This window comes from Trachurus trachurus, assembly GCF_905171665.1.
Source record: "Trachurus trachurus genome assembly, chromosome: 11".
Lineage (NCBI taxonomy): Eukaryota > Metazoa > Chordata > Actinopteri > Carangiformes > Carangidae > Trachurus > Trachurus trachurus.
Genome location: NC_139904.1, coordinates 4,221,877 through 4,244,979, shown reverse-complemented (window position 1 = coordinate 4,244,979; position 23,103 = coordinate 4,221,877). Strand labels below are relative to the sequence as shown.

Genomic DNA, 23,103 nt, shown 5'->3' with positions numbered 1-23,103 from the left:
TAACAACATCTTCTGTCCTTAGACCCTCACATCCACTGAGGAAAAACTCCATGGAAAACCCTTTTAACAGGGAAAAATCGGAGAAACCTCAGGGTGAGAGAAGGAGGGGGGATCCCTCACCCAGGACGGACAGATGGGACAGAGATGTTGTTACAGACGGAAACAGTTTATAACAACACAGAATATGTAAAAACATGGCAGGAGGTTTTAGTAATCCAAGTTCCAGTTTGTCTTGAACGCAGCGTCTGAACCTGCTGCAGGTTGTTGGACTGGTTGAGACGTTTTTCTTCTTCCTGTCGTCTTTAATCTCGTCTTCTTCTCTCTGTGTTTCTGCTGCTGCTGATAATGTTCAGTCTCCTCCATCTACACTTTAATGTCCTTCACTCCACGTACATACAATATTCATATGGAAACAGTGTGTGTGTGTGTGTTTGTGTTTGTGTGTGTGTGTGTGTGTGTGTGTGTGTGTGTGTGTGTGTGTGTGTGTGTGTGTGTGTGTGTGTGTGTGTGCGTGTGCAGTGCATTAGTGTGACAGTATTGATTTTACATGTGTGTGTAATTAACGACGGTCCATTAGTGAAGTAAAGATCCACTCAGCTCCTCAGGAACCTGACGTCTCCTCCTCCTCCTCACACAGGAGGAGCTGGAGCTGTCAGAGCTCAGGAGGAGGAGGGGGAGGAAGAGGAGGAGCAAAAAGAGGAGAGAAGAGGAGGAGGAAGAGAAGAGAGAAGGAGGAGGGCAAAGGAGGATGAGGGGCAAGGAGGAAAAGGAAGAGCTAAAAGAGGAGCTAAAAGCGAAGAGGAAGAGGAGGAGCAAAGAGGAGGAGGAGGATAAGAAGAGAGAAGGAGGAGAAGCAAAGACGAAGAGGAGGAGGAGGGAAAAGAGGAGGAGGAGGAGGAGAAGTCACCCCCACCATGTTTTTCTTCTTCAAAGGGGGAGGAGCAAAGAAAAGGAGGAGAAGGAGGAGGAGGAGGAGGTGGAGGAGCAAAGAGAAGGAGGAGGAGAAACAAAGAGTAAGAGGAGGAGCAAAGAGGACGAGGAGGAGAAGAGAGAAGGAGGAGGAGGAAAGACGAGGAGGAGGGAAAAGAGGAGTCAAGAGGAAGAGGATAAGCTTTCAGAGCTTATGAGGAGGAGAGGAAAAGGGGCAGGAGCAAAGAGGAGGTGGAGGAGGAGTCACCCCCGCCATGTTTTTCTTCTTCAAAGGGGGAGGAGCAAAGAAGAGGAGGAGGAGGTGGAGGAGCAAAGACAAAGAGAAGGAGGAGGAGAAACAAAGAGGAAGAGGAGGAGAAACAAAGAGGACGAGGAGGAGAAGAGAGAAGGAGGAGGAGCAAAGACGAAGAGGAGGAGGAGGGAAAAGAGGAGTCAAGAGGAAGAGGAGAAGCTTTCAGAGCTTATGAGGAGGAGAGGAGAAGGAGGGGGAGGAGGACGAGCAAAGAGGACGAGGACGAGGAGAAGGGGCAGGTGCAAAGAGGAAGACTAGGAGGAGGAGAAAAGAGGAGGAGGAGGAGGATGAATTGAGTGAATTGTGTCATGTATTTTCTCCATAAGCCGACTATATATGAGGCTATATATACTGTATATATATATATGAGGTGATCTGGTGAAGAGAGAAGTGAAAATGATTAGTTCCAAAAGGTCAGACTGAAACCCAGATGTGATAAAATAAATAAATGTATGATGCTTCATGGAAGTGAGATGCAGTTTGTTTGAACGGAGCTCATCAGCAGTAAAGTGTTTGTACACCGTGTGTTTTAGATTTACAGTAGGAAGCCGAGCTGGAAACAACAAGACCAGATAAAAATACACAATCCTGCCAAAACTCACACATACACACACACACACACACACACACACACACACACACACACACACACACACACACACACACACACACACACACACACACACACACACACACACACACACACACACACACACACACAGCCAAAATTACAGAGAAGCAGAAGAATGAAAAACGTTGTAAGTTGTGCACAATGAGGTTAGACTATAACCCGTGTGCAGTTCACAGACCGTGGGACATCGGAGTTCTGTGATGAAGATGAAGATGAAGTCGACTTTCTACTGAACAACAGGAAAATAAACTACAACTACATGTTCAGGCGTTTTCATCATTCATTTCATCACTGTTTTATCTGTGTGTGTAGGAATGTGTGTGTTTGTGTGTGTGTGTGTGTGTGTGTGTGTGTGTGTGTGTGTGTGTGTGTGTGTGTGTGTGTGTGTGTGTGTGTGTGTGTGCAGGGCTGGGCAGCCAGAGGACGAGTCTCTCCACTGTTGCCTGGTGACGGCAGAGCTGCTCACCTGATGAACCACAAACCAACATGGCCGCTTTCGTTTTCCTGTCGACACAAAGAGTTAACAGGCTGAAGAAGAGGAGGAGGAGGAGGAGGAGAGGATCAGGGGTGAGGAGTGTCCAGGTGAGGCTGCAAAGAGGATGAGGAGGAAAGAGGAAGAGGAGGTGGAGGAAAGAGGAGGAGCAAAGAGAAAGACGAAGAAGCAAAGAGGAAGAGGAGGAGAAGGAAAGAGGAGAAGGAAAGAGGAGGGGCAGGACAAGGAGCAAAGAGGAAGACGAAGAGGAAGAGGAGCAAAGAGAAGGAGGAGAAGGAGTAAAGAAGAGGAGGAGTAAGGAGGAAGAGGAGGGGGGGGGTCAAAGAGGAAGAGGACGAGGAATAAAGAGGAAAAGGAGGAGGAGTAAGGAAGAAGAGGAGCAAAGAGGAAGAGGGAAAGGAGGAGGAGTAAGGAAGAAGAGGAAGAGGAGGAGTAAAGAGGAAGAGGGGAAGGAGGAGCAGGAGGAGGGGCAGGGTCAAAGAGGAAGAGGAGTAAATAGGAAGAGGACGAGGAATAAAGAGGAGGAGGAAGAGGAAGAAAGAGGAAGAAGAGGAGGAGCAAAGAGGGAAAGGATGAGGAGCAGCAGGAGCAGGAGCAGGAGTAAAGAGGAGGAGGAGGAGGAAGGAGAGGAGGAGTAAAGAGGAGGAGGATAACTCAGTTTTCACTCTGTCATGAATCAGCTTCATCGTCTTCATTAAATCTCTGGCTTCTCCAGTGAAGCTTCGGGTCCAGCTGCTCCGCTCCTCGGTAGAGAAGAAGTGGAGGAGGAGGAGGAGGAGGAGGAGGAGGAGGAGGAGGATGGAAGAGTGCAGTGCGATGTGATTGGATCTCAACGTGGACATGGAGACGCATGTTAACACCAGGTGTAGCTAACTGACTCCGGGTCAGTTTGTCAGCAGCTGTCTCACCTGCTCTGAGCCTCGTGGCCCATAGATAAGCCTACACTATGCCTCTGCCTCTGACGCTGCTGCCATCTTGGGGGGGAGGTGAATGGGATTTTGTTATGTTTTGTTTTACCTCGTACATGCATGACGTCATCTATGGTTTTTACCATAGGAACTCCCCCCCAAGATGGCGGCCGCGATGACGTTCCTGACAAGCCCGAATGCGGCATCTACGTGTATATATGCTCATGGCCGTGATGACATCACCTGCCTCCATTGGTCCTGGAGCTCAACACCTGGCAGCACGAGGCCCTGCCCCCTAAACCCAGCCAGTCCGAATAGCCTATGGGCAGATAGGGAGACTTCAGTTCTATTTATCCATCTATTTCACATTCACATTTCCTAAAAAAGTCATAAAATTACGAGAATAAAGTCGGAAATTTACAAGAATAAAGATGTAAAATTACGAGAATAAAGACGTAAATTTACAACTTTATTCTCGAAGTTTGTGTTTTTTTTATTTGTCAATGTGGCTCTAATACTCTGTCGTTTTTGATTCTTTTTCATTCATTTGTATATTACTGAGTGTAATTCAGTTCAGTTCAATTTAATTCAATTCAATTCAATTCAGGTTTATTTTATTTATCTTTTTGTGTGTGTGTGTTTGTGTGTACAGTAAAAATGTCCTTAATTTCTGGTTTCTGACCCGGTTCTGACCTGGTCATGATCTGGCTGTTGTTTTTTCTCAACACTTCTTATAGGTAACAAGTAACAACTTCATATTTGCATACATGTGTGTTATTTCATTCCTGTCCTGTTTACCTGAGCTTTACTTCCTAGCTCACAGTTTTTCCGTCTTTCTGTGGTTGTTGTTTTGATCAGTTCCTGTCGCGCGGTGCCACCTTCACACTGAAGCACTGCTAATGCTTCTTCTGCTTCTTCTTGCCTCTGGCTTTCTGTCAGCCGCAGAGTTTGAGGTGTTTGATCGTGTTTCCACGGCTTCTGCTGCTTATAATTTGACTGAAGATGCAGCCGCTACCACCGCTGCCACCACCACCAGAGCCTCCATCCCCTCCACCCCCCCTGACTGCCGGCTCCCTGAGCAGAGCTGGTTTGAGCTGGTATAACGTGATGGCTCGCAGGCAGACGAGTGTTTTTTCCTGCTCAGTGACTGATGCTGATAAAGCCCACAGTCCCTGCTGTGGCGACAGCTGCTAACTGTCTGACCGATCCTTCTTCTGACCCCAGGGATCAATACGCCGGCTCACGGTTCACCACATGTCCGCTCCGGTCCAAAGGCTGTTGGTGCATCCTCCATATGTTTGACCCTAAAACATTCCTGCCTCTTCTTGCAAGACAAAATGACTGCAGATAAAGCCTTGGCTGTCTTTTGTCTCCTGATGTACTTGCTGCTGCTTATTTGTCAGAAATAAATACTCTCTGTGCACCGTGTTCCTGGCTCTGTGCAGCTCTCGTCATAGCAACTGGGGGATAATAATCTGAATCTGTAGCTACTAATGTGGACCAGCCCTCAGCTGAAGCTTTGAAACCAATTGTACATTCATGGGGCTAAAGCACTTACAGAGACACAGGGGGGTTTCACTGCAATTTAGTCCTTGATGCTACTTTAAAAACAACCAAATCTATCTATCTATCTATCTATCTATCTATCTATCTATCTATCTATCTATCTATCTATCTATCTATCTATCTATCTATCTATCTATCTATCTATCTATCTATCTCACTGTGTTGGTTTGTACATTTTATTTTACAGACAATTCAATTAATAAACTATGATGTTATTGACATATTTCCTGTAAGTTTGTGAAATGTGTTTTGTACGATGGAGTAGGCCTATTAGGGCCACATTGAGAAAAAAAACAACACACAGACTTCGAGAATAAAGTCGCAAATTTACGAGAATAAAGACGTAAATTTACGAGAATAAAGTCATACATTTCCTATGAGAAAAAATGTCAAAACATTACGAGAATAAAGTTGTAAATTTACGAGAATAAAGTTGTAAATTTACAAGAATGAAGTTGTACATTTCCTACAAGAAAAAAGTCATAACATTACGAGAATAAAGTCGGAGATTTACGAGAATAAAGACGTACATTTACGACTTTATTCTTGAAGTTTGTGTTTCCTTTATTTGTCAATGTGTCGTACAGTAGTTTTGTTCCTTTGTGATTGTTTTTCTTTTATTTCTATATTACTGTAATTCAGTTCAATTTAATTCAATTCAGTTCAGGTTTATTTTATTTATCTTTTTGTGTGTGTGTTTGTGTGTAGTTACAGTAAAAATGTCTTTAATTTCTTTGCAGTAGCCTACTACTGAGCTCTCCAACCACAAATAAAAACCCGGGAACGTAGCTGTAGCCTACGTCACAACCACAACACTGTTTATCAATAAAGTTTTATTTTGAAGCTGGCGGCCAAGATGGCGGACTACGATCTGACAACCAAAATAGCACATTTTCTGGACCGACACCTGGTTTTCCCTCTGTTGGAGTTCCTGTCCGTGAAAGAGGTGAAACACACCGAGCGGCGAACAACTAATAAATATATCGATAAAGTTTATTTATCGATATTTGTAGCTGAAAAACCACCGAGACTCGTCTTAGCCAGTTAGCGGCTAACGGCTAAAGGCCCTTTCACACCGGAGACGTATTTTTCGTGCGAATAATTCGCGCGTCAATATTTTTTTTCGAACCCCAGTTTTCATCACGGGTCCTTTCACACCGACCGCGAATGTTTCGCGGCGAAAATGCGGCACAATTTTTTTTCGGAGCGAGGTCGATTTTTCTGAGCTTTCGCCCGGCGAATAAACGCATCAACCAATCATGTGGCGTGAAAAGGAGGTAGGCCACGTCACACCCACCACGTCAGAACACACACAGCTGTTTCCCATAACAGACGGTGGCCGCACAGTCTCGGGCCGCCACAGTCTCTCACAGGAAAAAGAAGTTGTTGTTTCACCGTCTTTGCTCTCATCTCTGCCAGTCAGCCCCTCCACCTGCCGTCTCTCTGGGCACGTACACACACACAGACACACGCACGCACACACACACACACACACACACACACACACACACGGACGCATGGACACGTGCTTGGCCGCTAATGTAAACAATAAATAACCTGTGTCTCGGAGGAGGAGAAGAGAGGAGGAGGAGGAGGAGAGGAAGAGGAAGAGGAAGAGGAGGAGGAGAAGAGAGGAGGAGGGAGGGAGAGGAGAGAGGAGGAGAGGAAGAGGGGGGGTAAGTGGAAAGAGGAGAAATAGCAATCGAGTGTGTCCATACTGTCAGGACAGTGATCAGATATTGATCAGTGATCAGACAGTGAGCTGCTGCTGTGTTGAGTAAAGTTGGTAACAAGACGACAGTGGCATAACGTAGCAGCGAATACATGAGGGATAATTAACAGATTAGAAATGACGTGGAGGCGAAGAACCACCCGTCGCAAAGCGAAACTTTGGAATTTAATTGTCGCATCGTCGCATATTCGCGTCGCCACCGGTGTGTATGGTTTTGATGCGAAATATTTGGCCGCGAATATTTCGCAATTTCGTGTCGTTTATTCGTTACGTCCGCGGTGTGAAAGGGCCTTAACTGTCATGTTTGGATAAACTACGTGATAAATTTACACTTGTACGTGTTCTTATATAAATGTTTGGCTGATGTAACTTCACTTATCACAGCAGAAGTTCAACATGAAAACTGGGAAAGGATTTATCTAATCTAATCTATTTAATCTAATCTAACTGTCCTGTTAGCGCTGCTATTGTTTTTAGCATGAAGCTAAACTACAGAGCAGCAGCAGCAGCGGTGGTCATGAACGTGTTTATGTTCATGTTTCTAAGTCTGTAGTTTATATAAATCTATGTTTTTTTAATTGTCACAGATCTACAATGAGAAGGAACTCCTCCAGGGGAAGCTGGATCTCCTCAGTGAGACCAACATGGTGGATTTCGCCATGGATGTTTATAAAAACTTGTACCCGGACAAAGAGATCCCACACTGTGAGTGACAGCTCAATATATATCTATATATCTATATATCTATATATAACAACATGTATAACAGCATATATTATCAGGGCTCATGCAGTCTGCCCCTAAATGGAGGCGTTTCCCCCTAAAATATGAGACAGTGCAAGTACATTTTTCATCAGGCATGACAGACATTGGATTTTATTTATTTTTAAAGCTCTCTCTGGGCTCTTACCATCCCATATTAACTCTTTAATGTCTTTTAATGCAAGTCTCTATCATACACGCTCAAAGGACTGGCTCACACTGCAGGTTCCTTCTGTTCACACTGAATGTTAACACTGTGCAAAACCATCTGAAACTTATATTACCACACTTTATCATTAGGACAATTTAAATCCATATTGCATGTTATTTTACCTCCAACTGCTCCGGTTTTTAACTAGACTTCTCTGTTTTTCAGTTTATCTTTGTCACTTTTACTTTTTGGTATTTCTAAAATGCTCATTCTATGTTTCAAATGTTTTGTGTTCTGTGTCGGCTATATTGTAAATGAGGTTGCTTCCTCAATATATCTCCGAGTTTAAATGAAGGTTGTTACAATAATAATAATAATTCATTTGCCTCTTTTTTTAATCACTGGTGAAACTGGTGGAGTTTTCTTTGGCCTCTGTCATGGTCATATTAATATTTAGGTTTTAGCCTGAAATCAACCAAACTGAAGACTTCAGATTTTGTGTATTACAGATACAAAAAAAACTTGTTTCCCAGGACTGTGACGACTGGGAGTATTTCAGGAGCATGGAGCGATGAGGTGAAGATCTAAACCATTTTACCACATGCCTGCTGTTTCCTCCTTCTTCTTCTACTTCATTGGTTTATTTATGAAACTCTTGAAACGTGCTCTCTGATTGGCTGGATTTTCCCTTCAGGTTGCCGTACAAACATGACGGCGCAAGATGGCGACACTCTCTAGTCTAAAGCAAGACCCTTGTTATATGTAGATATAAAAGAAGAATTATAAGGCTACAAAACCAAACAGGTTTTATTTTATAGCGATTATATACTTGGGTAGTAGATTCAGATTTTGCCTATAAACCTTGACAATTATTACACACTGGACCTTTAAATGAGCATTTCTTATAGTTTTCTATCAGTTCATGGACAAAACAATAAAGCAGATGATTGTAAATACTGAATAATAATCAGAAACGGGCTCAGAGGTTCAGGATGCCTCTGTGTCGGTTGTTTTTCCTTCACTGAATGAGATATTGACAGACCATGATATGAACTGTAACTGTGTTTCAGCCCTGAGAGAGAAGAGGAGCACGGTGGTGGCTCAGCTGAAGCAGCTGCAGTCGGAGACGGAGCCAATCGTCAAGATGTTTGAAGACCCAGAGACCACGAGGCAGATGCAGTCCACCAGGTCTGAGCAGCCGGATGCATAGACACGCTTCTCTAACAAGATTTAGAAGTTCATTTTAATTTAAAGAGGAACTATGGAGGACTTTTTACCTTAACTATGCTACATTTACAGTCTGCTCTGCTTCTGATTTCACACGATAAAACTCCTTTAGCTGATTTTCTCACATAAAAACAGTCGTCTTGATGTTTGGTCAATAAAATGTTAAAGGGATAGTTCAACATTTTGGCAAATTGGCCCATTGCCATAATCCCTATAGTCATAGCTGTAGGTTCGTTACCTTCAATTGTCGGTGCAAGCTGTTTTTAGATCAGTGGAGCAGAGCCGTGAGCTGCACAGAGCTACGCTACGGAGGCTCATGGGATTTCTCGGTTTCCCTCATCAAACTCATCAAATACACAATCCAACAACTCCACAACGCTCTGGTGGACAAGTTGTGACCTGCACATTCACCACGCTATGAGATAATAACACAACGTTACCAGACAGAGTTGTTTTAGAGGGAAATTCATGCAAAACCGCTGATGCACGTTGCCTTCAGGGACAGTTTTTCATCAAGCAGTCTCTGTATTTACCTCTAAAACAACTCTGTCTCTTTCGAAAAACATCAATCAGTGTTTCTCAAACCACCAGACGACGTCCTCAAATGTCTTGTTTTGTCCACAAATCAAAGAGAGACTCAGTTTATTGTCACAAAGGAACAAAGAAACCAGAAATATTCACATTTAAGAAGCGGAAATCAGAGAATTTTGACTTTTTTACTTAAAAAAACTACTCAAATTGATTATTAGATTATCAGAATAGTTGACGATTCATTTAATAATCGATTATTGTTCGATTCATCGATTACTTTTTGCGGCTCTAGAAGAGACTAAACTTGTATAGTTCCTCTTTAATTTAAAATAAATAGTATAATAACACCAGAGGATTATTGTTGTTGAGAAACGACTTTAATCTGCTGTTTCTCTGTTTGTTCCTCAGAGACGGGCGGATGCTGTTTGACTATCTGTCAGAGAAACACAATGTAAGTTCAGAAACGTTGTATTAGTCCACACACACAGTGTTTTAATCCAGGCAGCAGCCAAGCAACTGTGTGTTTTAGTTTCCATAGCAACAGCAGCATCCACAGGGAGCCAACAGGAACTCTTTCAAATCCAAATCTCACTCTTTAAAAAAAAAAAAAACACAACCTGCAGCAAACTCCCACAGCGATCGTCTCTGACTGTGATCAGAGGAAACTACTGTCACACCGGTTTCTATTTAATCTTCATATGAATTCAGCTCCTTGTTGTGATTAGTGGGAGACTTAAAGGCGTGATCCGCATCGTGTTCACTCATCTTAAGAGGATTTGTTGTCGGCGTGAGAAAGTGAAGAAAACAACAGGTTTTGTTTCAGTTTAAAACCTAAAAGTCTCTGACACTTTAAAGAGCAGAGGATTAAACTGACTCCAGGTCTGTGGACTGTCGCCTCCTCACGTCTCTCTGTGTCTCAGACTGAACCTCATATCAGGTCGACTTCACTTAGACCTCATCCTTTATTCTTTAATAAACAAACATCTGAATAAATGTGTCTGGGACCTGGCACCATCACACTGAGCTCACGTCAACCGATTAAAAGAAAAACAACTAATTAATCGCACAATTTTTTAACTTAAAGGAATAGTTCACCAAAAAATGAAATATGATATGATATGAGAGTTTGGCAAATTGCCCATTGCCATAATCCCTATTAGTCATAGCAGTAGGTTTGTTACCTTTAATTGACAGAGAGTTGTTTTAGAGGTAAATTCAGAGTCTGCTTGATGAAAAACTGTCCCTGAAGGCAACGCACATCAGTGGTTTTGCATGAATTCACCTCTAAAACAACTCTGTCTGGTAACGTTGTGTTATTATCTCATAGCGTGGTGAATGTGCAGGTCACAACTTGTCCACCAGAGCGTTGTGGAGTTGTTGGATTGTGTATTTGATGAGTTTGATGAGGGAAACCAAGAAATCCCATGAGCCTCCGTAGCGTAGCTCTGAGCAGCTCACGGCTCTGCTCCGCCGTTCTAAAAACAGCTTGCACCGACAATTAAAGGTAACAAACCTACTGCTATGATTATAGTGATTATGGTAATGGGCCAATTTGCCAAAATGTTGAACTATCCCTTTAACTTTGACAGCACTAATTTAGATGATTTTTTTTTAATCTTGCAGTGGTGAACATGAATTTAAATGTGTGTGTAAATGTGGTTTTCAGTTGACCTGTTTTCTTCTTGTGTAGTTTCGTCAGGAGTACCTGGACACTCTCTACAGATACGCCAAGTTCCAGTACGAGTGTGGAAACTACTCCGGAGCTGCAGAGTATCTCTACTTCTTCCGTGTCCTGGTGAGAACAGAACAACAACTACAACAGGGTTATTACTCAGTCTGTTGTTGCTCTAGTTGTTGACGATGAGTGTGTTTGCTCAGGTTCCCTCCACAGACAGGAACGCCCTGAGCTCTCTGTGGGGGAAACTGGCCTCTGAGATCCTGATGCAGAACTGGGAGGCAGCGATGGAGGATCTGACCCGGCTGAGGGAAACTGTGGACAACAATGTGAGAGATTAGATTAAATAACTAGAAAATTTCCTCTGGGAAATTTTGATAGGACCACAGGGGGGCTACTGTCCGGCATATCATCTCTGTCAACATGGGAATCAAACCCACGATCTTAAGGTCGAGCTGATCAGACACATGAGAACTGATATGGAGGATCTAATCACATTAGGTTACCTGTGTGTGTGTGTTTTATAAACATGTTAACGAGCTCCAGGTGGATTGTTTATAAACCTTAACGAGCTCTGGCCTGAGGCTCAGAGGTTACCGCGGCAACTTGAGGTGGTTGCCAATGACGATAGGGGCCCCCCAGGCTGAGGCAGACAGAAACGTGGAGAAAAAGACCGATTTTCTGCCACTGCACTGGTCTCACATTTGGGCTTATTCTGACAAAACGGTAACTCCTATCAGAAAAAAAAACAGACCATCATCACTGTAAGGACTTCCTGAAAAATTTGGAGTGATTTTGGTGTTTCTACAGTAAATATTTTGGAGACACTTGCGAGTTTAAAACAGGGGTCCGTTCTGCTTCTCTCAGAAAATCTTTGTATTGGAGTCAATGAGGAGCAGAGACAGACGTGGCCGCACTTAGAGGCTGATAATTCAAATTCTGTAAGTCTCTCTGATATTTTGAGCACATGGTGAGAGACAGAACAACTTTGTCTACAAATTTGGAAAAAATCATGTTTGTAGAGTGTAAATTGTGGCCGGGAGGAGTGTGGAAAGAGAAAAAATCTGGAATTTTTTGGGCTCTCTCCCACTCTAACCGATGATGTCACCCACTCTGACACGAACATTCCATGCAATACACACCCATTATAATCTCATAATTTCTCCAAATATGGTCATGGTCATTCGCCCCGTGGCCCTAATAAGGAGCTGTTCACACCTGTTCACACTTGAGGGCTGTTGCACAAAACCAAGATAGCGGATTAAACCGGGATGAACTCATCCTGCTGTTGTATTAGTTCAGTCAGCTGTTGTGTGTTTTACACTTATTTTAGAGTCTGTATGAATATCAAATAACTGTGATAATTATTATTAGACTGTAATTTGTTTTACTAGTATATAAATGTTGATTTAGAAACAATGTTAAGTGACTCGCTGAACTGTAATTATTATTACCTTTCACTGTTAGAGTGTGTAGGCCAGTGTAACACTCAGCTGATTGGCTCTTGACTCTCTGACAGCGGCTGTTAATTTCTGAAATGAAACGATCACCTACTCGATGTCTTCCAGCAGCTGCCGCTTCTCGCTCACTCAACAGTTTGCTGTAGCGTGCGTCTTTTCAGATCCTTTATCAGTAAATCAGTGATTGATCCTGTGGTTTATTTAAAGGAATAGTTCACCAGAAAATGAAATTGAGTCATCAGTGACTTACCTTCATGCTGATGAATACTCCGGAGTAGTTTTTTTATTCCTCAAAGTGCATCCGGCAGGCCGGTTCCTAGTCCAGCGTTTACTGGAAACAACGTCATTTAGGACATTTTTACAGCCCAAACAGTCCTATATTGAATTGGCCTGGTGAACGTCAGAGTGCAATTCAGGACTGTTGAGGCTGTATAAATGTCCTAAATGAGGTAGTTTCCAGTAAACTCTGGACTATCTCCCTTCAGGACACTTGGATTGCAGTGGACGAGCAGTGTGGAGGAATATTAAATGGTTTTTGTGTAGTTTTATGCACGTTTTTGTGTCGGGCCCTATTGACTCTAATATAAAGTTTTGGTTGGACTAGGAACCGGCCTCCCAGGTCTCAAGATGCACTTTGAGGAATAAAACTACTCCGGAGTATTCATCAGCATGAGGGGGAGTCACTAATGACTGAATTTCATTTTTTGGTGAACTATTCCTTTAAGCCGCGCTTGCTCAGTTGTCCTGGATTGTGTGTCTCCGTCCCAGTCGGTGAGCTCGCCGCTGCAGAGTCTCCAGCAGAGGACGTGGCTCATCCACTGGTCCCTGTTCGTCTTCTTCAACCATCCCAAAGGCCGAGACAACATCATCGAGCTCTTCCTCTACCAGCCCCAGTGAGTCTCCGCTCCCACGTCGTCCTCATCTGCTGTCATGGTAACCAACGATGACCTCACTGTGTGACTCTGTGTGACTCTGTGTGTGTGTGTGTCAGGTACCTGAACTCCATCCAGACCATGTGTCCACACATCCTCCGTTACCTCACGACCGCCGTCATCACCAACAAGGACGTACGGAAGCGTCGCCAGGTGCTGAAGGACCTGGTGAGGGTCATCCAACAGGTGAGGACACGGTGACATCACATCCTACCTGACACACTCCTGTCTCACTTCAGTCTCTGGTGGGATGGATTCTACAGCTTTGACAAATCCACCCCAGAGGGTAACAGTCTGTTCATCCTACGCAAGAAGAAAGAAATCTGTTCTCTCTCCTAAGGGTGGGACTCTTTTACTATCTCACGATTCGATACGATTCAGATTTTTGGGGCTACGATTCGATTCAAAATAGATTTTCGACTCAAAACGCTTTGATTCATAATGATTTCTGCTTCAGTATATCGGTGTGCAAAGGATCCTCATGATCTACTCTGGTCTGCTTTGCAAGACAGAATGACTAAAGTGTCTTTTCACATTTATTCAGTTTTAAACATTTATCTATGCTTAGATGGAATTGTTGAAACTGTTGCATAAAAGCAATATCACATATTACTTAAAGGCTAGGGAGGCAGCTTTTTTTTGACAGTATTAGGCAAAAACTTACACACTAACCTTGGGGATAATGTAAATGAAGTGATGTGAAAAAAGATCAGACGTCTGCGCCTCCCCTAGGCTCTGTTTTCAGCCTGCAAAGAATCTACCCGTGACGGTTGATTTTGACCAATCACAGAGCAGCAGCCCTTATTCGTATTATTTGGACGTTTTAAAACGTAAGAAAGAGACGTTTTTTCTCTACTCGCTGCTCTGGCTGAGGGGATGAGAACCGTGTGGACTCAACTCAAAGCTTTTTTCTAGATTTCTGCCTCCCTTTCCTTTAAAGCAGAAGTGAGTGATCCGGTCGTTTTCGCTAATGCTGCGTTCCAGGCAGGCTTTTGAAATCGTAAATTACAGCTTCAAGTCACAACTTACGACTTTGTAGCGTTCCAGGCAACCCACTCGTGTTTTTCCGACCTGTTTTACCGGTGAAAGTCACTATAACGGCCACTCGTAACTTCCGACCGGTGAACTCGTACCAGATCGAACTGGTACCACTTCACGGTCGGAAAAATACGAGTTTCCTTGAACGCACCATAACAGTCCTCGTCGCTACGTCACCACATTCACGGCGTTCCTTGGCTGCACACACAGCCCTGCATGCCGTTCTCTCTCCTCATTGGATAAAAACTGTAGGATACGATAAATGTTTTCTCTTCGGCTCAGAGCAGAGCAGAGGGACTGACAGACCCGTGTTTCAGTCCAAACACTCTATGTAAGTGATTGCTGTCGGAAGATATAACTATTTAAGACTTATATTAACACAAATATATCACTCACTTCTGCTTTAAGTAACAAAATTAAAAGTGCCTCTTTATTAAAAAAAATAGTGCAGTTAAACATTCTGCCTTTTAAATTCTAAGGAAATTGTGGCCGACAGCCAGCAGATTTGTTTCATTTTTTTTATTTTTTAAAATCGATTTTGGAACATTTTATATCGATTCTGAATCGTATTAAATGAGAATTGCGATTCTTATGTGAATCGATTTTTTGGCACACCCTTACTCTCTCCCTCGGCTGCCAGAAAAACATGACGTCATTCTGTTCTCACAGCCACAGTTGGTTTGTTCTCGACACATGGGACTTTTGTCTCGTACGGTGTCTGACAGCTATTGTGTGATTGGTCACTGGTCAGTAGGGATGGGTACCAAATTTGGTACTTTTATTGGTACCGACTGAATTCCTACCAAAGTATCGATTCACTTGAAGTCAAACGGTTTCACATTTCCATCCCGTCGTTTTAAATCACCGTCTGAAAAACATATGTCCGTCATTTAAAAATGAAACAGACTGTAATGAGCATCAGTACCAGAGAATATTGTAACAACCGTTCAATTAAGTCCTTGTCACGTAATGAGAACATGAAGTCTCCTCTCATCAATACGTCAATATTCTCCGGTTCTCAACACAGTCGGCACCTCAGTTTCATTTGTTTTTTATTTAACCTACAGAGTTTCACACAACTTTCTGAGGCTATAGGAGTCTCTCCATGTTTCTCCTTCTGCCGCAGTAAAAAAGGAACATTTACATTTTTTCAGACAAGATAGTCTCATGAACTATTAATTTTTTTTTTCATTGAATGACTGTTCGATTATTCAAAAATAATTTCCCATCCTTAAAACATAAAGTACTCTTAAAGGCTGAGGGAATAAATATTAAAAATTCAGAATTGTTTTACAGACATATTATTATATATTATATTTCATATTGAGAGGTCGGACATGTCGCCTTCGTTGCCTCTCTTTCTTTCCATCTCCTCCTCCGCAATCGTGCATTTGCAATTGAATTGTCAGCAGCATCTATAAATATCAGGGATGCAAACAGCGCGCCGAAAAGCGAAACTCGCTTTTTTCATGACCAATTAGGTGACTTGTGTGAATCATTCAGATCCGAAGAGTTTTTGTTTTGAGGGGGGGGGTCTCAGCGTCTCAGCTGGGGTCAGTAAAATGTTTTTCTAACAGGCTGACAGTGACAATCACGTGAAACTGAGGCGAACTCATTCATGGTTTCTGATCATACTGATAACTGCCGACCTCCAATGTTGAAGCGCGACGTGCGCGCTCGTTACCCAAAGCGGCGCGTATCCGCGTGCAGTCGGTACATTACTGTGTCAGGCAGGTGTCTCCCACGGAGCTCTGCCCCGTTTCAGAGGTGAAGGAGAGACGTCGCCTCCGCGATGTAGAATGTGTTCAATTAAAGTGAAACTAACACATTATATAGGCTATGTCCATTACACACTTTTAGGCCTTAAAATGTCTTAAATTTGTTGAATTATTGTTTTTTTCAAGTCTTAAATAATTTTAGACAGGTCTTAAATTTTCTTATGCCCACCATGGGCGAGCATTTCACTCGCATTTGCCCCTAAAAAAAAAGACATGTGTGAACCGGGAAAATCACAAAAAAGAAAGAGCACAACCTGCGATTGGTCCAAAACTACAAATCCCACAATTCTCTGGCCTCAACAATAACAGTAGTTAGTGTAAGTAAGGGAGAGTGGAGCTGTAGGTGAAAAGAGGAAACAACGCACGTCTGGTCCTGTTCTATGTTGTTCGTTCACACCGTCACCGTTTATTCGTTACGTCCGCGGTGTAAAAGGCCGTGACGCAAAGACGCGATTAGGCGCGAGACGCGATTAGGCGCGAGACGCGGTATACGCGACTTTTTTTTTTTTGCGACGCTACACGCGATTCTTTTTGTGCGACGGGACCTTCGCGTCTTCGTCCTTTTCATCGTGTTTGGCGGGAAGACCCGCAAGGGGCTTCCCGCCAAACACGAGGAACGCTTTTTTTTCGCTCGAGTTTTTACGCGCGACCAAACGCGAGATACGCGAGAAATGCGATTTATCGCTCGTTTTGACTCGTGTCAAAAAAAAAATTCACGAGCCCGCCAACAACTTTTTTTTTTTTTTTCAAAGGAGGTTCAACTGGACTTAGTTATTTGTCTAGGAAGACGTTTCACCTCTCATCCATGAGGCTTCATCAGTTCATGTAGCATCTGACCAGGCTGGGACTGGTCCAACTAACTGGTGTGGAGACTCAGTATAAGTCCAGTTGCTTTCGATTTAACCTCCTTTGAAATACTATGACCTGGACAAATGAGAATATGCACAGGCCTACAACAACATTTCTGCTCTCACCAACCATGGTTGAGGTCACAACGCTGCTGTAGCTGCTCTGGAAGTCCGAGACACTGAGGCCAAACGCCGCCGTCGCTTCTGATCCATGACGGCGAGTTCCGGGCTGATGAGCTACAGAGACTGAGCAGCGCGTCGCTGTGTCGGACTGTTTGTTTGGATTTAATGAAGAAGCTGCACAGAGTCAGGTGAGCAGAAGCTGCCCCCCCCCCCTCTCACCGTGGAGCCGCTGCTGTCTCACAGCCACCACCGACCCCTAGAATAAAACACCACCGACCCATAGAATAAAACACCACCGACCCCTAGAATAAAACACCACTAAGCCGTGGACGGTCGCTGCGTGGATAAAATGCTGACGACCAAAACAGCCGCCACCAGGTCACTGACTGGAGAGTTTTAAAGTCGGCACATGAACGCAGCTCAGACCGGCCGGTGCCTCAGCGCGGTGATCAGCAGGACGCTATAGCCTACCCAGTACCGGCCAGCTCAGTACAGAAGGGGGAAGGGGGGGGGGGGGGGGGGGGCGATAACGTGACGCACAGTATACTGTTATGAGACACATTATGCATCCCAACTGTCTTTTTTTTAGAGGATTTTTTTTTTTTTTACCAAGAATGCGCCCAAAAAAAAATCATGATCCAGGGGCCAAAATTCGAAACAAATATATATTTTTTAATCATAATTCTCATTATTCTCATGATGTCGGTTTAATGTAAACAGATTGCGCTGTTATGCGTCATGTGACAGCGGGGCAGTGCTGCAGCTGCTGTGCTGTGATGGACCTGATCAGACTGGTGGTGGTCCACAGTCAATCAGTCCCAGATCCTCCACCGTCACCAGATCCCCCGGAAGCCCCCGCAAATAATACATCGACAAGCAGTTAAGTGGCAAGTTGCACCTTTTCGTCGGCTTATTATTTGCGGATTATTATTATATGTCAACAGTAACATGTGCATTTGTTTGGGTTGCTGCAGATGTGCACATCAGCTGACACCGCCGGTAAAAGAGAGAGAGAGAATGAGTGTACTGAAAAACAGTAAAGGAGAACTTGGACAAGTGACTGAAAAGACGCGTGGTGCGCAATGGGGACACCAGGCAGCTGGAGCGGACCGCGGTCACGGTGCGGCCGCTCTGCTGCTCACCTCAGTGTGTGCGACAACTCATTCATGGTTGTCTCTGATTACACTGGTAACAGCCTTCCTATTCACCTCCAATGTAGACGCGACGTGCGCGCTCGTTACCCAAAGCGGCGCGTATCCGCGTGCATTCGGTGCGACGGCGCCGCCGTTTCCCCCCCCGTGCATGTCCGTTGCTGTGTCAGGCAGGTGTCTCCCACGGAGCTCTGCCCCGTTTCTACGGTGAAGGAGAGACGTCTCCTCCGCGATGTAGAATGTGTTCAATTAAAGTGAAACTAACACATTATATAGGCCTATATGTCCATTACACACTGAATGGGATGTTAAATCCCATGTCTTTATTTCTTCTGTTTATTTTAATAGTAATAATTATGACTAACATTCAGTGAAGACCTAAAAATCAGTATCTCCAAAATTGAAATATTGCAATGGTTTTTATTTTTTTAAAGCATTTTTAATCTAGAAATGTTGGCCTTCTGAAAACTGTCCATCTATATGCACTCAATACTTGGTTGGGGTTGAACTACTGGAAATTGACTTTTCTGTGATATTGTTAATGGTGAGCCCCCTCCCCCCGCCAGACAATTCCTCTCTTTTTTGGTCCTGACCCGTTTGCATCCCTGAAATATAAACTCTCAGAAAAGACAGTTTTTATTGAGGAAGTTTAACTTTTTTAACGTTGATAAACCTGTTTTAACAATATTTTATAAATCGTTTGTTGAATTTAAACCTTTGGGTTTGGGAATCTCAAGGGTAAGAGCAGAAATAGAGGACAGAGAGTGGTGAACTCCTGCTCCAGGCTCTAGCAGTAGAAAATGCATTGGTCACTTTGCAGAAGTTTTAAATTTTGCATCTGTCTGCAGTTTTTAGGTAATTTAAAATTGTGCACACTTTGTTTAATTTGATGCACCCTTTGTATTACTCTTTTTTTTAATTAAATGTAGAAATCGTGTCTATTCTGCTGCTTTTGCACATGTCGATCACTCCTGTTATTGGGCCAGTGTTGTCCACTGACTGTCTTAATTATTTAGCAAACATCTCTTTCTGTTTCTTATGTTTTTGGGTATTTTCAGCTGCATTTGAACTTCCCTTCGGGGGAAAATAAAGATTCTACTACTCTAACTCTCCTGTGTGTCTGTTTCAGGAGTCGTACACCTACAAGGACCCCATCACAGAGTTCGTGGAGTGTCTCTATGTCAACTTTGACTTCGACAGCGCCCAGAAGAAGCTGCGGGAGTGTGAGGCGGTGAGCAGCAGCAGCAGCAGCAGCAGCAGCAGATTCCTCCTCCTGCTTCCTGCTTGCCAGTGTGTGTTTGTCACGGTTTCGTGGGCCTTAAATCGCCCCCACAGAAGTCAGCAGCCTCCTGGGACTGAAGGGGAGTGAAGCTCTGATCTCCCTCCTGAGTCCTGGCGTTTAAACTCTGCAGCTATTCAGCCTCAGCAAATCCACGTCTGCCCCGATTTGCTGCCTCTTACTTTTTTATTCAGTTTGATTTTCAAAGCGTAACAGCTGTCAGCTTTGGGGCCGCCGCCCTCTCTCTTTACAAACCCCCTGACGTCCTTCAGCTCTGTGTTGTGTTCAGGGACCACTCTGCACATCCTCATAAGAAACTCTTCATCCGCCGGCTTTCACCCTCCTGGTGCAGATTGTGCAGCGTTGGCAGCGACCGCGGCTCCGCTGTCACAGGTTTTCGTTAAGTCGACCCGTCGTCACGGCGTCGGCTGCTTTTAATAGTGAAGGGGAATTAAACCCGTTCATCTGGCCTCCAACAGATCAATAACTGGTTTTAATGAGAGTCTGACACTCACAACACAACATGTTGCTGCTCTTCTCACTTTTTAACTCAATCACACTTTATTTGTGCAGCAGATCAGAGCGAAAAGTACAAAAACAAAGTCAATCAGATGAAACCATGAAAAGTTTTGAGAAGATCATTAAATAACACACGCAAGTATTTATAATAAATTAGATTTAGGGATATTGTTTTACTCTTTTGCATCTAGCTCAGGAACGCTGAATGACAGCGATAAAATTGTATTGAAAGCGGGACACTTCAGCCTTTACAAAGAGTCCACTGCTGAGTCTGTAGCTGAGCCAGGAGCTGAGTGATTCTGCCTCAAACATCCGTGTCCAGCAGGAGACCCGTGTGCCAAAGAGAGTTCATGCACATCCAGACAGCTGCTCTGTTTCCTCGTAGAATCGCGGAAAATCAGCCGTGAATGCAATAAATAATGCGTAGATTTACCATTTACACATTTTACTCAAGCTGAGACCAAGACATGGGATCATCATATGGAAGGAGAAAGTTTGTTCACTGCAGGAAACAAGACAAAAAGCCTGTGATGTGTCTCTGCCTCACACTGTTTTCATGACAAGCCAGTGGGGCGTTTTTGTAAATAATGAAATTAATATATTTTGTATCATAGTTAGAGCTCTTATTCTTCTTCCCCTGATCCACAAGACCTCAGAGAACAGATATATAGAGTCTAAAAAAATAAGTTAATAATATTTTTCTGTGTGTTTCCAACAAATATGTGTGAAATTTATTTTCCGTTTTTTATTTTCCTTTCTTTTTCCGATCATATCTTTTTCTACATCCATATGACACCATTACAGGATGAATATTCTGAAAGCCCAAGTTGTCCTGAAAAAAACAATGTTAGTTACTTGATTGTGCGTCACAGGGCTGAAGTTTAACAAGGATTAATACACAAAGAGACCAGGCGAGAGAAAGGGTTAACCAACAGTTTACAGCGCAGGTATAAAAACAGCGACATCAGCGATTAGTTGTTGTTGTTGTTGGTCTGGGAGAAGAGCGATGATGTCGTCTCGTCTGCTCAGATCCTCAGACACTAATGAATTCATGGATTTAAGCTCCTGTGGCCAAAACTGTTAAAAAAAAACACACACACACAGATTGAGACGTCACAATTTAATCTCTCCCACAACACGACGGGGCGGTGAACGCATCACTTCCTGTCTGACGGCGCCACGTTGCACTTCATCTTTTTAACCTGAGTGACAGAGACACAGAGAGAGACGTCAGAGAGAGACGTCAGAGAGAGACGTCAGAGCGTGTGAGACGTTCACGGGACGCCAAAACAACCCGATGTGATGTCACTGTGACCTTGGCCTCTGATTGGTCCTCGAGTTCTGATGGACGACTGTCTAGATTAGAACCAAAATGGTCTCAGTTTGTCTTCAGTTTGTCTTCAGTTTCTTTTTAGCCGTGTTTCCACTGCAGGAGTTCCTGGTAAAGGGAGGGGGTAGGAACTTCTACAGGAACCGTCCTCTCACTCGGCCCTCTCAGTGGTCGTGTTTCCACTGCAGAGTCGGACCCCGCGGTGACGTCATGAGTTTCGATCGCCGCTTAATCGCTGTGCGACAGTTTCGACTGTGACGTCACCCAGGCAGGTCACAAGCACATGCACAAAAATCATAACAACAACGAAGAAGGATGGAAGGAGCTGATCGGCGGTAGGCGCGTTTCTGGTTTGTGTGTTTGTGCGCATGGCGGCTGATTGTAATCCTGCTTGAGTTTTTTTTTTTACTTTTCACGGCATTGTTTTGCGGCGTGATGGATCCCCAGTGTGTCGAGGTGCGCTGATATTTTCATTTCGCCGCGATGACTCAAACCCCCTCTGAATCTCCTCGGTGCTGCACCTCACCGTCGGTCCATTTGTGTACATCTTCCTGCTGTTTTCTTGTTGTTTACAGCGGTGTCTGCTAGGCTAATGCTCCCCTTCTGCTCCCCCTTTTAAAAATGCCGGTTGTTTTGGTGCTTTCTGGTAGCGTCAGAGCCTGCTCTAGCTTTAGCCAATCAGTGCCGGGTTAACCTCGAGCCCCACCCAGGAGCTTTTCAGGGCCGAACGGAGTACCTACCCTGGAGTAGGAACTCCGTTGGCCCCCGTAAAAGTTCCTGTAAATGGCCCTGTGGGGGAGGTTCCTGCAGTGGAAACACGCACCAACGGGGCTGGCCCCGCAAAGTTACCCCGAAGTTCCTGCAATGGAAACGCGCCTTTTGTCTTCAGTCTCAGTTTGTCTTCAGTTTCTTTTTGTCTTCAGTTTCAGTTTGTTTTCAGTCTCAGTCTGTCCTTATGTCCCTCAGCTGACTGACTTGTCTGTGTCTCTTCCTCAGGTCCTGGTCAACGACTTCTTCCTGGTGGCCTGTCTGGAGGACTTCATCGAGAACGCTCGTCTCTTCATCTTCGAGACGTTCTGTCGGATTCACCAGTGCATCAGCATCAGGTAGGAGGACGTATCCTGTTGGACACCGAGCAGCCTCTCCGTCTCCGTCTCTTTGTCTCGCCAGCCAACTTTGAAGTTAGTTTTTATCAAACATGGATCACACCTAACAGAAAATAGTAAATATTAAAGGGACATTGTGTAACTTCTCCTGTTATCGTTATAAAATGTTATCGCTAAAAAACCAGATGTCATTTTAGTCACAGAAGTCCAGAGAAAGCCGGTAAAACGTGGGTCAGGTAAAACAATACGACATCGCCATGACAACATATTGTCACGTGTATTGTTCTGCCTCGTGCTGACGGACCACTTGTTTACATAGAGGCTTGTTTATGCCGTTATACGTGCAGCGGCTGTCGTCCGTCTGCCGTCCGCCCAATTTCACGTGAATGCAGCATGAAAAATACGATTGAGTTGCTTGTGATATACAACCACAACGCTAGATGGGAGGAATTCCTACACAATGTCCCTTTAAAGGGACAGTATGTGAGATTTACCCCCATCTAGCGGTACGGTTGCATGTCGGCACGTATTCTTGCTGTTGCGTTTACGTAAACTCGGGCAGAAGTCAGAAAAACAACACACGCTGCATGTATCAGGATAAACAAGCCTCTATGTAAACAAACGGTCCGCCAGCACGAGGC

The 23,103-nt window shown here is 44.1% G+C and overlaps 1 protein-coding gene across 1 annotated transcript in view; it reads left to right on the top strand.

The window, feature by feature from the left end:
• The first annotated feature begins 5,633 nt into the window (after nt 1-5,633).
• The window catches only part of eif3eb (eukaryotic translation initiation factor 3, subunit E, b), a 21,857-nt gene continuing 4,387 nt past the window's right edge, over nt 5,634-23,103 (top strand). Inside the window, exons 1-10 of the mRNA XM_083982165.1 lie at nt 5,634-5,766; nt 7,140-7,257; nt 8,536-8,653; nt 9,632-9,674; nt 10,914-11,018; nt 11,102-11,227; nt 13,127-13,251; nt 13,350-13,476; nt 19,358-19,459; nt 22,353-22,462. Of these exons, the coding sequence (XP_083838291.1) occupies nt 5,677-5,766; nt 7,140-7,257; nt 8,536-8,653; nt 9,632-9,674; nt 10,914-11,018; nt 11,102-11,227; nt 13,127-13,251; nt 13,350-13,476; nt 19,358-19,459; nt 22,353-22,462 (1,064 nt within the window). The 5' untranslated portion in view covers nt 5,634-5,676. The remainder of the gene's footprint in view (nt 5,767-7,139; nt 7,258-8,535; nt 8,654-9,631; nt 9,675-10,913; nt 11,019-11,101; nt 11,228-13,126; nt 13,252-13,349; nt 13,477-19,357; nt 19,460-22,352; nt 22,463-23,103) is intronic.